Below are 17,093 nucleotides of genomic sequence, written 5' to 3' on the forward strand. Positions count from 1 at the left end.
GTAGGCTTGTGAGGCAGATCCTTGGTTACTGGGATTTCACTGATGGCTATAATCTCTTCCTTCTTCTGGATTCCTTCCTCCAACTCAGCAGTAATTCTGAGATGAAATGACAATACTGAAGAAGTGACTCCTGAGGAGTTCATTAGTTGTGACAGTATTGAAGTTGTGTAAACTGATTTCAAGTTTATAGATTAGATTGTGGTTATTCATACAGTGACATTACTACCACTTGTTCTTCAATAGGTCATTTCTCAGGAGAAAAGCAGTATTAATAATCTGGTTTATATAACAAGCCATAATGTGATATTAAATGTTTTTGGCATCACACTATTTTGTAAAGTAAATAATTTGGCATCACACTATTTTGAATAAAGTTCTCATCCTATCTTTATTAAAATCTTATAATGTGATAAAAAATTACAGACAGTTTATAAAAAGTCTTTGTTACCTACCAACAGTATTCCGGATATCAGGCTTTCTGAGAAAATCAATAAATTCAGCATGTTGTTTCATTTTTATTCCATTAATTCTTATTTAATTTATTTATTATGAGTGTGTATAGGGGAGGGTATTCCCATAGGAGCTTCAGTCTCTTCTTTCATATGTTGCCTGCTCTTCTTTCTTTCTTTCTTTCTTTCTTTCTTTCTTTCTTTCTTTCTTTCTCTTCCTTCCTTCCTTCCTTTTTTCCTTCCTTCCTTTTTTCCTTCCTTCCTTCCTTCCTTCCTTCCTTCCTTCCTTCCTTCCTTCCTTCCTTCTTTCCTCCTTCCTTCTGCTTATGCTTTGATTACAGGTCATTTAGTACTTCTCAGGTTGACATACCTGACAATGACATTTCTCAACTCTCAGACAAATACTACAGGAATTTGGAACCCAAGAGAAAGATATGTGTAATTCATTATGAATCCATTGTTAATTTCCATCTATGATGTTCTATTACACAGTCGCGCTTTTTTTGGCTAGCAATTACAGTGTGTGCTGCAATCTAACTGCTGAGAAATTAATACCCCTGTTGCTTTGGAGCTGTAAATTCCTGAGGGATAGAAACTTTTTAATTTTGGTTACTTCTTAATATTGTGCATATAGTTCTGTGAATACTAAGTGAAAGTGGCATCCATTGAGCAAATGCTGCCTCCAATATTGTGTTAAGTCATAACAAATTTAAGTAAGGTCTGAGGAGATCTCATAGAACTGAGTCCTTTTACAATTTTAAATAAATAAACAGAATCTCTCCAGTAAAATACATTTTCAGTTGCTTTTTTGGATAGCTTGACAAGATATCCTGACAGGTCAAGTAAGGTATTCTATAATTAATAAAGTGTAAATTATTAGCACTTAATCCCTAATTTTAAAAATTAAGGTAGTGAAATATATATTAAAGCTAATTTAGAAATTGTCACAGAAAGTAAATTGTTCAGAAAGTAAAGGTTCTTGCTCCCAACCATCAAGAACTTAGCTCAATTTCTAGAACCCAGATGGTGGAAGGAGAAAACTGACTTTCAAATGTTGTCCTCTAAACCACATGCACACTGTATCCTACTCTCTCTCTCTCTCTTCTCTCTCTCTCTCTCTCTCTTTCTTTCTTCTTTCTTTCTCTTTCTCTCTCTCACACACATAAGTAAATAAAGAAATAAACAAGCAAACAATTGTGATAAGAAGACATCTTGACTTAATGCAATTTTAAACCTCTCAAATATTCAGACAGAGTTGCTGGGCTAATATATTTAGTCATTTTTCCTTTATAATTTTATTTTGATTAATAAATGGACAAACATAGTTTTGTTACATTATAAAAGCCACTGGAGAAAGAGTATTATTTGTTAGTTTAAGCCATGAGGACATCAGTCTTTTTTGCTTTGTTTTTAATTGTTTCTGTGATTTGGGGTTGGTGAATTAGTATCTCAGGACCATATTTCTAACATACACGTAGTGCAGACTGAGTGGGGTTCTTCAAGGTGCAAAATGCACAGGAAATGAAAATAAGAATAGACGAGTGAGGTTACATCAAGAATTGTTCACAGCGAAGAAACTAGGCAAAAAGTTGGTTTGTCAGCAATGGAATGGGAAAACATGTTCAATGATTTTGCTTGACAAAGTATGAATATCTATGATATATAAGGAACTAAAACCACTCCAAAAATAATAATGATAATAATAATAACCAATAATATTTATAAGAGCAATAATAATGGGAACACAATAAGGCTATAGACCTAATCAATATTTCCCATCAAAAAATTCGAAGGATCAACATGTGTATGAGTAAAGTGTTTTAAATCAATAATCCGTAAAACAGAAAGATCAAAACTTTAATGAGATAACATATGACTAGTTCCCAAAATACTAAAGATTGTGTAGAAAGAGGACCATATGTACCATTGGTAGGAACATGAATTAAAGTCACAAGTATTGAAAATAGAATGGAGAATCCTTAAAACTGAAAATAGAATTACTAACCATCTTGGAAACACCAAATACTGGATAAATATTCATGGAAAATAACATCATTCATTCATTACAAAGACAGTTTTGTTCCCATTTTCAGAAGAGGCAAGGAAGTAAAGAAGCATAAATGTTCATCAATTAATAAAACAACAAGAACAAAAGGAAAATATATTTGATGTAATACTATTAAGCCACACAAAAGAATAAAATAAATCTACCAATATAAACAATATATATTATGTAATCTTAGGGAGTATGTGTTTCTTTAATGCAAGAATGGCCAACCATTGTGAATGTAACTCCTCTACTTCTATAGATTAAAAGTAACGAGAGGATATTGTTATCTTAAGCTATTAAAAGAAGTTAATATGAAGTATTTAGACATCATATAGCGAAACAATAGAAAGAGAGAGAAAGGTGGCAATTCACTTAACCAAATTATAATTGTTGTGTTTATGGTTAAGTGTGTGTAAATTCATTGCATACATGCGGGAGTCCATGAAAGTCAAAGAAGGGCATTGGATAATCTGGAATTGGAAATAAAGCAGACAGTTCTAAATTACCTTGTGGATACTTAGAATCAGACCTGGGTCCTCCAAAAGAGAAGTAAATGACCTTAATGACTGAGTCATATCCCCATCCCCAAATGAATGTCTTAGGTTAAAAAACAATCAAGCACGGCATTTTAGAATCTCAGAGAGAATATAGTGTGAGAACCAAAATATGAGTCTCGTCAGTCACTACAGAACAGAAACAACAAGCGTAGCTCACAAAGAAATTGGAAAATAAGGTCGCATTACTTACAGCAGCAATGGCTGTGAGAAGAGCAGCTCATGCATGACAGGTAACACTTGAATGAGCCACAACACGATCTGACCTTAATACAGGAAAACATTCTCCAAAATTGCTATCATTCACACACAAATGATTGTCTCCATAACAATCTTAGCAATGCACCCAAACTCTCAGAGCTAATAGCAGGTTTTGGTCAAATCAATACAGAAAATGCTTGGCATCAGTACCAACAACAATAATGGGAATACAGTAAAATAACAGTAATAAAACATGCCATTACTCAAAATTTCATGTTTCTTGAGAAGAGTTTTGCAAAAAAAGTAAATTCATCTGAAAGGAAAAATGAAAATAAACCATGCTTATTAAGTGAAAAAGAAGGCATATTTAAAATCTCTATGTTCCTTAAATCAGTGTTCATATTTAATGTAATTTCTTTTTTTTTTTTTTTTTTTTTTTGCTGCTTCAAAAGGCTTTATTTTTACTTGGTCCAAAACTTGAGAGGGGCTCCAGGGCGTTACAAAGCTGCCTAGTGGCTTCTTGAGAGGTTCGGGTGAAGGTCCTGAGGCGGGCTGGTGCAGAGCAGAGGTGGGAGCCCCTCGGAAGGAGAGGCCTCCTAGTCATGCTTGAGAGTGAGCCGCTCAAAGAGGTACTCGCCCAGAGATGCCTGGGGCCCAGTAGCCAACCTGCGGAGGTTGGTCAGGTGGTTGCCCATCTTCTTGATGACCTTCACCTCCTTATCCAGGAAGTGGTTTTCAAGGAAGTCACAGAGATGAGGATCTGTGCGGGCAGAGCCCAGGGAATGAAGATCCAAGAGGGCCTGGTTCAAGTTCTTCTCCAAGGCCAGGGCAGCTTCCATGGCCTCCTGGGTTTTACCCCACTCATCTTGAGATGGCTTCTGCACATCCTGAAAGAGTGCACGGCCTCCGCGATCGTTCTGCAACTTGAGGAGACGCTCGGCACCCTCGCGCTTCTCCTCGGCCAATTCGCGGAAAAAGTGGCCTACACCTTCCAGAGCCACGTCATCCCGGTCAAAATAGTAGCCCAGGGAGAGGTAGGTGTAGGAGGCCCGCAGGTGCAGGTTGACCAGGCGGTTCACGGCAGCCTCCACTTCGGTGGAATAATTCTGACGAATCTGGGAGGTCATGGTTGAGACGCAGTCTGGAGCTACCCGCAAAGAGACGGTGTTAGCTGGTCCTGGGAGCTGAAGGCGGCGAGGTGATGGTCCCGGAGGCTGCGGCTGCAGATGAGGAGCGGTGGAAGCTAACAAAGGGAGGCCCCGGGTCTGTTCCGTCCAAACACTGTTGAAGCAAGACACAGATCCACGGGATCTCCGAAGGCTGCTCTTAATGTAATTTCTTAAGCAGCAACATTTCCATAGAAGACATTATTCTTCAATAGGTAGTAGACATTAAAGCTAATATGAAAAGTAAATAACTCAGAACATTAAATATTATTTCAAAGAAGAATAGTGTATTCATACTATAAGAAAAAACACTTATGCCAAAGGGAAAAATATATATAGATGCTCACATATACATACAGAAATATGTAATACAAATAGATATATGCATTAATCTGTAATATACATAAATGCATGGAGATTAAGTACATATATATACAAAGATATAAGTACATGTGTTTATCTATATATAAATAAATGATCCCTCATATACAGACTCTCATCTATCTATATTTCTACATATATAATATATTATTTTATTATATATTAATATTTCTACATAGATCCTTCTCCCTTATAAACTAGTCTCTTAGTACAGGACAGCTCCTTATTTCCTACTAGTCCAGCTAAGCAGCTTGCCTTTGTGATTCTCTGTCTTTACCTCCAAGTGTAGGGATTATAGGCAGCCACTACACTGCCCATCTCTAACATGATTTCTGGGTATCATTTCAACTCTGGTACCCATGCTTGCACAGCATGGATGTCATCCACTGAACCATCTTCAAGTCCCTATACTACTTTTTAATTGCCTAACTTCCACTATTAATGAAAGAAAATAGTCTTCTGAAATCCCGATTGACTCATTTCTAAATATGCCTTTTAAAGTTATCAAGCAGGCACATACCTCCAAGTAGTTTTTCTAAATTAAATCATGCTATCCATATTTTTCAGAATCTGTTATTTCCAAATTATTCAGGTTGAAACATAAAGAAGGCTGATCTAGTGATGGGGGCAAGTTTCAGCTTCCCCTTTCAGCCCTAAGGCAGGAAATGATGTAGAACCTTGAGACCCTGTACATGCTGCCCCAGTCTCTGAGTTCATATATGCACTGATCATGTTGACTTTGAGGACCTTGGTCTCTTAATGACCTTTTATCGTTTTGGATCTAATACTCTTTCTGCCTCCTCTGCTGTGGGGTTCCCACATATCTAATGGGAGAGATTTGAAATAAATATGAAGTATAGGGCAGAGTGTTCCAAGTTCTCTCACTCCCTGTGTCATATCTGGTTATGAGTGCCTCTACTTGGTTCCATTTGCTGCGAGAAGGGTGGACTTGTAGCGATGATTGAGAAAGACAAAGATTATGACTATAGCAGAAAGTCATTAAGAGTCATTTTATGGCTGCATTTTGTTTTATCTATTTATGTATCATTTTTATTGAATTATCAAAGTAGTATTTGATTTTACTCTAAATTCTTGGACTATCCAGTCTCGGGTTGTTGATCACCAAGCAGCAAAGGTGTAGGTTCCATCTCATGGAGTGGGACTTAAGTCAAATCAATTCTCTTACCCAGGCAAGATACCTTTGTAGATAAAAGTATTTGTGACTGACAGGTGTTTAGATTTCTTCTCTGGTAGCATGCAGAATGTTGTCCTAGTTCATAAGGGAGAAGAATCTATGTATAAATATTAATATATAATAATATGTCCTGCTTCCATTCCTCTATGTTTTGGCCTCAAGGTTTTTACCTTTCATTTTGTGTATATCTTACTTGCCTGCTTTCTCCATGTCTGTCTGGCCCCTGGTGTCTCCCTGGCATCTCTTTTTCTTTCTTCCCTGAGATTAAATTCCTCTGTAGTAATATGGGTGGCAGGGCTGCGTCCCCAGCACCCCAGCTGCCTGGCGAGCTTATGCCTGAAATAACAACACACAAACTGTATTCATTTAATCACTGCTTGGCCCATTAGCTCTAGCCCTTACTGGCTAATTCTGATATCCCGATCAACCCATTTCTAATAAACTGTAGCACCGGTCTTACAGGGAAGATTCTAGCCTAAGTCCATCCTGGGTCGGAGCTTCATGCATGCATCTTCCCTGGAGCGGGGAGCATGGCGTCTCTCTGAGGCGTCTGCTCCCAAAAGGAGAGCTGTCGAGTCTGAGCTCACTTCCTCTTCCTCCCAGCATTCTGTTCTGTTTACTCCACCTACCTATGTTCTAACCAATAAAATGGGCCAAGGCAGTTCCTTTATTAGCCAATGACCTTGCTCCATCATTCTTCCTTATAATTAATCAACCTTGCTGGAAGTGCTGCCAATACCTCCTTCCTCACTATTGGCTTTTTCTTAGACTAAACATGTACCTTAGGCAGGCAAGGTAAAATAGCATACATATCTCTACATAATTAAACAAATGCAACCCATCTTGACATAGTTAAACCAATGCAACACACACATAGTTGAACAAATATCCTGCAACAGTATTTGTTAAATTTGCTGTGGCTTTATAATGTACTATTCTTGTTTTTACCCCTGAGCATTGTATATTTTATTATTCCTACTACATATACCCTGCACACCCATTCATTCTCTCATCTTCTTTCTTCACCTCAAGCCTAGCTCTTCAGTATCTCTACTCCTCTCACAGCAAAGATTCTGGCTCATTACTTTCTCCTAAGATGAGGTATGCCTCTCAGTTAGGACTCAGTTTTCGTTGGGAGAACAAACCAGCATTCAATACAGTGTTCAAAAATTGCTGTTTAATAAGTACCTGCTACATATTAAACATATTTAAGGTATTGTCCATGAAGCCAGAGCTTATAATTAAGGGATGCAGATTGTGCATGTCTCTGCTGCTGTACAACATAGCATTGTGTCTCTTACTAGTTAATTGCCAACAACTTGATTTTCATGAATCATCTTTTTCTTTATTGTGGTTGGCCATATTTCCTGCCAAAGTGTTCTGACTGTGAATCTAGCATTCATTTGAAGAATATTTAGACTACCAAGACGTTAGCAATTTTGTGACCCGTCCCCACATTAACTTTTCCACCATCTCCTAATGATTTGTTTGTTTAACTGAGGACCGATTTCCCCATTAGGGCCTATTAGCACCTCAAAATTGCTTTTGCAAACCTGGTAAAGCTGATGACTATCAGCAATTAGTAAATTATTAGATCCTTTATAAAAAATTTCAACAGAGGAATTGAACACTTCAAGTCTATGGATTGATCTGGTTATAATTTAGAAAGAGGACAAATTTGTCTTTGAAATTTCTCAAATTCACACAGTCTTAATGGAGGCTCTTGAATTCATCATTTCATTAAGTTTTGAGTTATTTAAGAGCATCCAAGTAAATAACAGAGGCCTACAATTATCTGAGTACATTAACTTGTATCTTGAAACAACTGAAAATTGAACTCCAAGTCTGTGTTTTACTGCTGAAGTTAAGGGATGATTGGCTGCTTAATTTACTTTCTCTTTTTCTAATACATAACAGTTTTTAAGAAGAAGATGAGGAGGAAGATATAAGAGAGAAAAAGAAACAGAGCTGCTAGCTGGTGACCTTTTAAACAGATCAAAACAATCTATTTATATCCTCTGAGAACTGCTCATTCATTGGACAGCATTTCTACCTCTTCATCCTATGTGGCCTTTCTAGGCAGTCCATTTTAATACTGATCTAAATAAGGAAAGTAAATGCTGCTTTAGGATCAAATTTACAGTCTAACTAAATGAGAAATCCATTAGGTGGGGAAGCTCTGCAGAAGCAGCATTGCTCTGACCATCGATTTCTCTTTCCTGGTATCAGCTTTGCCTGGTATCCTTTGAGCTTCTGCTCCTGCTATTGCATCCTTTCTTCACCTATCAGTCCCTCACAGAGAGCCCCAGGGGGCCCTAGAAGCAAATCTCTTTGTGGAAATATCGCTTTCTCGGAGAAAACTTCAGCTTGACTCCAACAGAGAGCAGAAACATCCTTTGTGCTAAACATTTAATCGTTAATATTATCACTATATTGATAGAACCTAAAATTAATGGAAAAATCTGGATCTGAGTGAATCACATGTGCATTATTGCATCATTATTTTACACATTTGGAGTTTGAGTCAGCAAATTTTAGGAAATAAATAAATAAACAAAGGAGAAGCAGATTTCCTTAAAGAAAAAAAAACACTCACACCTTAGTTTCTTCTATTGTTAAAAGGGGGAAAAATCCAGGTTAGTCATTGAAAGTGTATAGATTGGCTGGCCAGTCAAGTTTTATCTCACTAGGCTCCTGCTTTTGGAAACAGAGACAGCTGATGTTGCTGAGGAACGTCTTTCTTTAGGTCAGCAAGGTGAGGAAATCTCAAGTAGGTTTCCTAGGTTGTGTTTCTTTTCAAATATTTGCTCAAAACCATCTTAAAGATTTTGAGCTTTTAATAGGTGCTTTTGGATCAAAAAATAATGAAAGAAGAGCTGTGTTCATAGCCACCATAGCTCTTACTTTTCTAACCAAGAATCTTCAGAAAGCAGATTGTCCTGTTAGAAATAATGTCTTTATAAGGCATACCCTGGTCTGTTTTCTGGAAAACAAGGACTTCTGGTCAACCTAATTATGTGGAGAGGGCAATTAAAAATGAAATGTTAACTGAATCTATTAGAATTGAAGTGCTAGGGCTCAGTTTGGCAAACAGAGATATTTATTTGACAAATCTGATGAATAAATATGAAGCCAACCTCCTATATTAATGTGGAAGGTGAATAATTTGATTGGAGTTATTAAGACCATTAAAACTGATTGCTTTAAGATTTGTTGTTATTCTGTTAGATTAAAAGATAAATCAATGTCAGCTTGTTCCTGGGCCCTCCCAACTAAATCAATCAGTGACTGAGTGTCTGCCTTCTGTTTCCAGTCATTTTGATTTCATTTTCACAGGCTGATTTTTGTGTCCTTGAAGATATATTAGCTAAATTTCTGTAGAATGTGTGCCAATGTCACTTTTCCGATTACAGCTCTTGAGAATTTTAACTCAAAATCACGCTGTTGCTTTACGGCGTAGAGTTGAAACCTTGCACATCTTGAGGCCACTTAGAAGAAATGTGTGAGTGGTTCATAGAAAAAGTAAATAAGCCATGATTTTTTTCCCAAACTGATTAGCAGCACTGTTCCTCAGAAGACAGGTGACTAGATTCACTCACATCAAATACTGTTATGAGTGTGTATACAGCCTACAATACACATGCATGGCTTGAAGTATAATAGGTTCAAAATAAAATTTGTATCAAATCATTATGTGCTATTAATTTGAAAAAAAAATGCTCACTCAAATCACTTCTGACTACTTTCTGAAAAACGAAAATAATTAAGTCTGTATATGACTTAAAGGCATGCTAAGATTTTCATGTTTAGATTCATTAATAAAATACTAATAATCACAACCATTTCTTTATGTTATAATTAATGCCCTCATTAAAATGATGTAGAATCAATTAATTTAAAGGAAAAATTCTTATTAGTGATAAATAATGATGAATACAGATACTTAAAATGTGTGCTTCATAAAATTTTTCTTTGTATTTTCTTTCTTTGCAGTGACCCAGAACATTGTGTGCACAGTAGAGCTCCAAAACCAGCTGGAAAGAGATTCTAAATCCTTGGGCCCTTTTTACCGTCATAGGGAACATTTGGTAGAGTATAAAATTACAGTTCCTTTTGATTTCTAAACCAGGCTCCTCAAAATCAAAAAAAGATAAGTTTAAAATGATAAGTTTTTATAGTTTTAAAATTAAAATGTATGCCAAGATTTCCATACCCATAATAAAACCCATTCATGTGGATGATAGTCTCACGAACCCCAAATAACAGGTATTTATTGCCAATGTGATGGCTGATGTTGATATTTAAGTACTTTGGGGGAAGAGCCCATCTTTGTGCATCTTTATTACTTGATTCTCTGTGTTAATTAATAGAACTGATAAATATTTTCAACAGATACAGTATAAATATATAAACAGAAACTCTAATGTTATTCTTAAATTAAGACAATATGACTGTAGCTATATAATTTTGTTCATATCACTTTGGTTAAATAGAAGAATTATGGGAAGTTCCTCTTCTCATGTAATTCTTCAAAATACCTTCCCAAACATTTTCTTCCCTACATCTTTCCCCAACAATATTTAACTTCCCACAGAATTGTGCTCTTGTGGACACTGAATAAATATTTCTGGTCAACAGTCACCAACCAAGTATTTCAGTCAAGCTGTTTCTCTTCCAGCACCATTCACTGTCCGTAATTCTTTTCTGTGGAGTTAATTTTTCATGTGGATTTTGTTTCAGCCATTCTTTATAATATGTATTTTGACCTACTTACATGAGAACACACAAAAGGAAAGGTCACACATACGTGGGGTATTATTGCCAGAAAAACAATTAAGAGATACAGAAAGCCAGGTTTTGTTTTTTCCCTACACTTCTTGGAGCACTTGTCTCTGTTTCTGTAAGAAGCCCCCATTTCCTCAGTGCCCAGGCTCGTGCCTCTAACAGCAAGGACTGTAGGAAAGAGTCTAAAACAGTTTTCTAACCGATGCTTTATATTTCAAACAAAGCTATGGAATTTGAAAGTCTGAAACAAAGATACTGTTTACTATGCTTATGGATGGTCCCCAAATGAAAACAGCACTGTCTTCAAAGATAACAAACACAGTCAGGCAAATAGACAATCTGACCTTTGAAAAGGCTTCAGTTAATGTGATCATATTTTATTAAAACCCTTCACAATGACCACCTGAAATAAGAAAGCAAAGGTCAGACAAAGGCTGCACTTTAAATTTTCATTTTTAACCTAAGGCTATTAAAGGAAAAATGAAATTTAGACAATGATCCAATTTTCTTTCAGTATTCATATGTGAGAACGATTCATCTTATGTAATAATTTCTTAGAGTTTGCCTGAATGAATAAGCAGAGAGATGCTGGAGATTCTTGCAAAGCAGCAAGGACCAGATATGGAAGAGAATACAGAGGATGCTCCTGCAGGGGAAAAAAGAAAAAAAAAAATTGCCACTTCTATGGTATTGTTACCAATCTACTTTCCTTGCTTTCTTGGAAGGAGGCATGATCTTTCGAGTACATTCTACCCACCTCATCTTCTTAGGACCTCAAACAATGAGGGTATAGTTAATTGGGAGGTAGTTTGTCTCTAAAAAGAAAATGTTAATTCCTCCTTTATGAGCCCCAAATCATTCCATATCTGCAGGTCATGAAATCACCTTCTACTGGCACAACAATCCAGCTAATTAGGCTTTGAAATCTATTTTGCCCTCCAAATGATTCAGATAACAAATAGAATCCTTAAGGAGGTAATTCCGATAATAAAGGGAAAGTCTCTTTTATATCAGAGAACACACCACCAAAAACACCAGAGGGAAACAATCAAACCTTCTGTTCCTGGTAACAATAATATACAGAATTTAAGAACCAAAACTCAGAGAATATTATGTGAGCTTTATTCTTATAAGCATAGCAAAGATTCTTCTTCTTAATCTTCTAAGTCTTTTATATTTTCTGATGTATCCCATGTGGATATTTTTTTTTTGGAATTTTTATTCTGAGTACCAAGTTCTTTTAGAAAAACAGAATGATTGTAGTAAAATGTACATGGTTGATTACCTGGAAGACTGGTATTGTTATCATCAATATACTTCCTGTCGTTCTATGTAGATAAAATTTCACAAATAAGTTAGGAGCATGGGAGGGGTAAATGGAAGGAGGAAGGAGAACATAAGTGAATGGTATGGTTGAGTTGGGGGAGGGACAGAGGAAAAAGAGGAGAAAGAAAGAAGAGAAGAACAAGGAAAGAGATATCTTGATGGAGAAGCCATTTAGGGGTTACAGAGAAATCTGGTGCTAGGGAAATTACCAGGAATCCAGATGGATGACCCCAGCTAAGACTTCTAGCAATAATAGAGATGGTGCCTGAATTGCCCTATCCCTGTAATCAGATTGATGACCATCCTAATAGTCATCATAGAAACTTTACTCAGCAACTGATGGTAGCAGATGCAGAGATCTACAGCTAAGCACTGGGCCAAGCTCCCCTTTTCCAGTTGAAGAGAGGGAGGAGGAATTATATGAACAAAAGGATCAAGATCATAATGGGGAAACTCACAGGGACAGCTCATGAGAACAACCAAAAGCTCACTGACTGTAGACTGATAGCTGGGGAACCTGCATAGGACAAACAAGGCCCTTTGAATATGGGTAACAGTTGTGTGGCTTGGACAGTCTATGGGGCCACTGGCAGTGGGTCCAGGGTTTATCCCTAGTGAATGAACTGGATTTTTAGAGTTTTCTTTTTACTATGGAGGAATACCTTGCTCAGCCTTGATATAGTGGAAAGGGATTGGTCCTGCATAAACTTGATATCCCCATGGGTTATCCCCATGAGAGGCCTTATAATTTCTGAAGAGTGGATGGAGGGTTGGGTTGTATGGGGACAAGGTTAAGGGAAGTAGGAGGAGGAGAAGGAGGGGGAACTGTGGTTGCTATGTGAAATGAAAAAAAAAAACACTTTTAAAGAAAAAAAATTTAAAAAAAGAGTAGAAAAAGAAATGGTAAATCTTTCTCTACTCTAGTGATGCTACTCTGACCTTTTCTTAGGGTCCTCCTCAGAAAACCATAGGATTATTTAAACAGGGTTCTTTGCATTTACTTTTCAAAGAAAAAAATCTCATTTCCTTATACCCATTTTTATAAAAGATGTAAATAATGAAAACCTACCATCCCTGTAAAAATTCAGAATGTAGTTGACACGCAAATTGAGTTTGCATGTTAAGAGAGGCTAGGTTTCTCCACTAAGGTAAACTACTGCCATTTTCAACATCTAGACAAAAATGTAATATTTGTTTTTCTCCTCAATTTTACATTACTAGGCTCAGTAGAGGATTTGGTGGTATAAAGTCTCTCATGGCTCCAATTGCCAAAGTTTCACCATTGTCATACTGATATTATCATTCTCATTTGCTACAACAGGAAGGCACAACATGTAGTTTGGCACTGCTCTGTAGAATGAAGCTTGCATTTTCAAGAGGCCTAGGAAATAAAATCTGATATACTAACAAGGAAAGGAAATCTGACTGTAGATTTGGTCTAGCGGTGTTCTTTTTTTTTTTTTTTTTATTATTATCAAGGGTCTATTCTGACCACATATGTGACTTTATATTCTGCCACTATAAAATAATGTAGAAATTAGATAGACTAGCTAGTGTGTTGTTGGACTTACAGGACTCACAACTTCTATAATGGATGAGGAGTCTCATTTTTGTCTGAACCTTAGAAGGCTTTAGAAGTTGTTCATGTCACCCTTTCAATAGTCAGAGGATTGAAACACTATCAATAGGATGGCAGAATGACAGAATTAATTAAGGATATATATTCAATAGAATTTTCCACAGGATACTTGTGTTTACAATGGCTTTCTCAGACATTTTCTTTGATTTTGTTGTATATGGTTTGTTTCATTCATTTCCCTTATAACTTATTTTTTCAAAGATTTGATCTTCCTTTTTCACATTTGAGTTCCATTTATAGTCAAAATTTTCGAGAGAAATTCATGATATTAATAAGTAAATTACATGGTCAATACATTTAATGAAGACTTTAAACATATGACAGCAGACAGATTGCATATTACCTTAGGAATTAAGGTGAATCTTGAGAATACAGTCGTTATTTTTGAGTTTGAGTGAGAGGGAAACATTTTTGGGTTAGATTTAAAAGTGTAAATTTTTGCCTTTAGTTATTTATGTTTTTCATATGATATCCAACCCACTATTTAAAAAAAATCCTTGAGAATTTCATAAAATGTGTTTTGATTATTTCACTCCCCAACTCCTTCCAGATCTACAAACCCTTCCCACTCAACTATATTTCCTTTATTTCTATTTAATCCCATTAAGGGACAATTTATGATGCCTGAATAGTGTTGGATGTTTGGTCTTCCATTGGAATTTTGTTCATTTATTAGGAGAGGGGCCCTTTGTTTGTCGTGGCTGCCTGTCTAGTTTACACCTGAAATAACCACACAGAAATTGTATTAATTAAATTACTGCTTGGCCCATTATCTCTGGTCTCTTATTGACTAGCTCTCACATCTAGATTTAACCCATTATTATTAATCTGTATCACCACGTGGCAGTGGCCTACGGGGAAAGAGTTGGCTCGTCTGTCTCTGTCGGCTCCATGGTGTCTCTCTCTTACTCTGATTCCTTCCTCTTAGAATTCAGTTCTGTCTTCTCTGCCTACCAAAGGTCTGCCCTATCAGGCCAAGCAGTTCCTTCATTCATTAACCAATGAAAGCAACACATAAACTGAAGGACCTCCTATACCAGAGCTATAATCTGAAGGAGAACTGACCCTCCATCTCCCAGCAGCTGACAGTTGACAATAGCTTCTGGGCTAGGGGTGAGACTTCATTCCCACCTCCCATCTCTATATTTTGATTTTGTCTGGCTTGGGTTTGCACAGATCTTGAGCCTGTTGTCACAAATCCAGTTGTTTCAGTTGCACAGCTCCCCAGCTATGTTCAGAAGATAATGTTTCCTCACAGTTATCAACTAATTCTACCTCTTTTAATCTTCTACTGTCTTCTCCCTGAGATTTTGGCAGTGTAGATGTGGTATATATTTTTCATTCAGGGCTAAGCATCTTCTATGTCTTTTTCTCTATTCGTTGGTCAGTTGCTAGTCTCTGTTTATCTCCATCTACTGCAAATAGGAGTCTCCCTAATAGGGGTTGAGAAATTTAACCATTTATAAGTATAAAGATAAATCATTAGGAGTTGACTTAAAACTTTAACCACTTAGCAAAACAGTACTTCTTTTCTCCTAGCGTCTATTTGTGTAACTATTGGCTTTTTGCTCTACATTGTTCCACATATTGGTTTCATCTTGTCGATCAAGGTTTAAGGCAATCCAGAAAGTGATTGGTTACTCCCAGATAGTCACACTACTATTGAATCATTGGGTATCTTTCCAGGCCAGTTATAATTGTACCTCTCAGGATTCATGATAGGATAAGATTGATTATTTCTTTTGTCCTCTGGTAGTATGCAGAGACTTTCAAGCATGATGAAAGCTAGCCAGTTGGGTTGAAACTTCCAGTTCAGTACCAGCTTGATTTTCCCATTTTCTATGACTCAAGTATGTGAAGTCTTCAGCAACAAGACAGTAGCTTCATGTGAGTGTAATGCCAAATATGTTGGGAAATTATAGTCACAGAAATAGAATTGTATTTTTAGGTAGGTTTCTACAAAGAGAATTTATAGACAATACTTTTAAAGTTACATGACCACAAAACTCATTGAAAAGAGTCTTTAACATGCAAATGATTTTAGGGGTAGAGAAAAAAACATCACATTGTACTCCATAAAATAAACATAAAAGAATTTATATCAAGATATGTGGGTGTTCAGAAGAGGGTCAAAGAACTGAATCTGATCTTGGTCCTCCAGGTCTAGAGTTTAGTTTAACTCAGTTCAGCTCAGCTCAGTTCACTTCTATTCAGTTCAATTCAATTAATTTTCATCTGTAGATATCAGCAGATTTTATAAGAGTTTTGGTGTCCAGGTTCAGATTCTAGTTTCTAGAGTAGGTTGTTACCCGAGGTTATGGTCAACACATACTAACTAGGGATTCCTATGACTCTTTTATTAGGTTATATAAAACTATAGAACTCATTGTGTTATAGAACTCTGTCACCTTTTCTGGAAGAGATACCAGTGTGAGAACTAGTATAAGAGGAAGAAAATTCTATTTCTTTTTTAAGTGCACCACCTTCTAGGAAGAGCCCTACTTCCTGTACTTTTGCAGTCTTACAGGAACTTTATCATACAGACACACTTGCTTAAATTATTAGCTATATAGAGATCAACTCAATGTCAGGTTCTCTCCTCTTTTGGATAATTTGAAGGCTGGGCTGAAGTCCCATCCCTCTTATCATGTCCTGGATATTTCAGTAATCTGCTTCCATCTTGCCATTAGCTCTTTGGAAACCAGAGGTACCAGTGATTTGGTTAACGCGTAAGACACACTTATCATTCTGACTGACTATAGTAGCTGTATGTCAGAAGATGGACATGAGGACCAAACATATATGAATCATGATAATGAGATGACATTAATGAATGGAGAACACATACAATTTTGAGATTGAATCCTTGTTTGTTTCAGTGAAATTGAGATTGAACAGACCTGATTTGCCCATAGAAATTATTTCAGTCAATAAAATGAAAACTAGAATTTGATAATGGTAAGAAGAAATAAAATTACTTATAGCACTGTTTCTAATAGAGTAGGAACAATGAAGAGGAAAGGAAGATTTGCATGCACCTTTTAGTGTCTTTTAGAAGCTTAAATTCTGTGGGTTACAGGTAGACAATGTACTAACAGATGACTGCTATATCTCAGACATGACTGAGAGTTATATTTTATGTGATTGTAGAACTTATAAGCTCTATGGCACTAGTAAGGCAGAAAATATATAGCTAAAAGTTATTGAGTATTAATATATGAAGTAGGGAGGCTGCGAGTTTGTTTCTGGCTGACCAGCCCCAAAATAACCACACAGAAACTGTATTAATCAAGTAACTGCTTGGCCCATTAGCTCTAGCTTCTTATTGGCTAGCTCTTACATCTTAA

The 17,093-nt window shown here is 36.5% G+C and overlaps 1 protein-coding gene across 1 annotated transcript; it reads right to left on the reverse strand.

The window, feature by feature from the left end:
• Positions 1 to 3,666: 3,666 nt before the first annotated feature.
• On the reverse strand, positions 3,667 to 4,579 carry LOC142835195 (ferritin light chain 1-like). The gene has a single exon (XM_075948506.1). The coding sequence runs from the start codon at positions 4,379 to 4,381 to the stop codon at positions 3,851 to 3,853; it is 531 nt and encodes a 176-aa protein (XP_075804621.1). The 5' UTR covers positions 4,382 to 4,579; the 3' UTR covers positions 3,667 to 3,850.
• Positions 4,580 to 17,093: the final 12,514 nt, after the last annotated feature.

The sequence above is a fragment of the Microtus pennsylvanicus genome, chromosome 1 (genome assembly GCF_037038515.1).
Source record: "Microtus pennsylvanicus isolate mMicPen1 chromosome 1, mMicPen1.hap1, whole genome shotgun sequence".
NCBI classification, from domain to species: Eukaryota; Metazoa; Chordata; class Mammalia; order Rodentia; family Cricetidae; genus Microtus; species Microtus pennsylvanicus.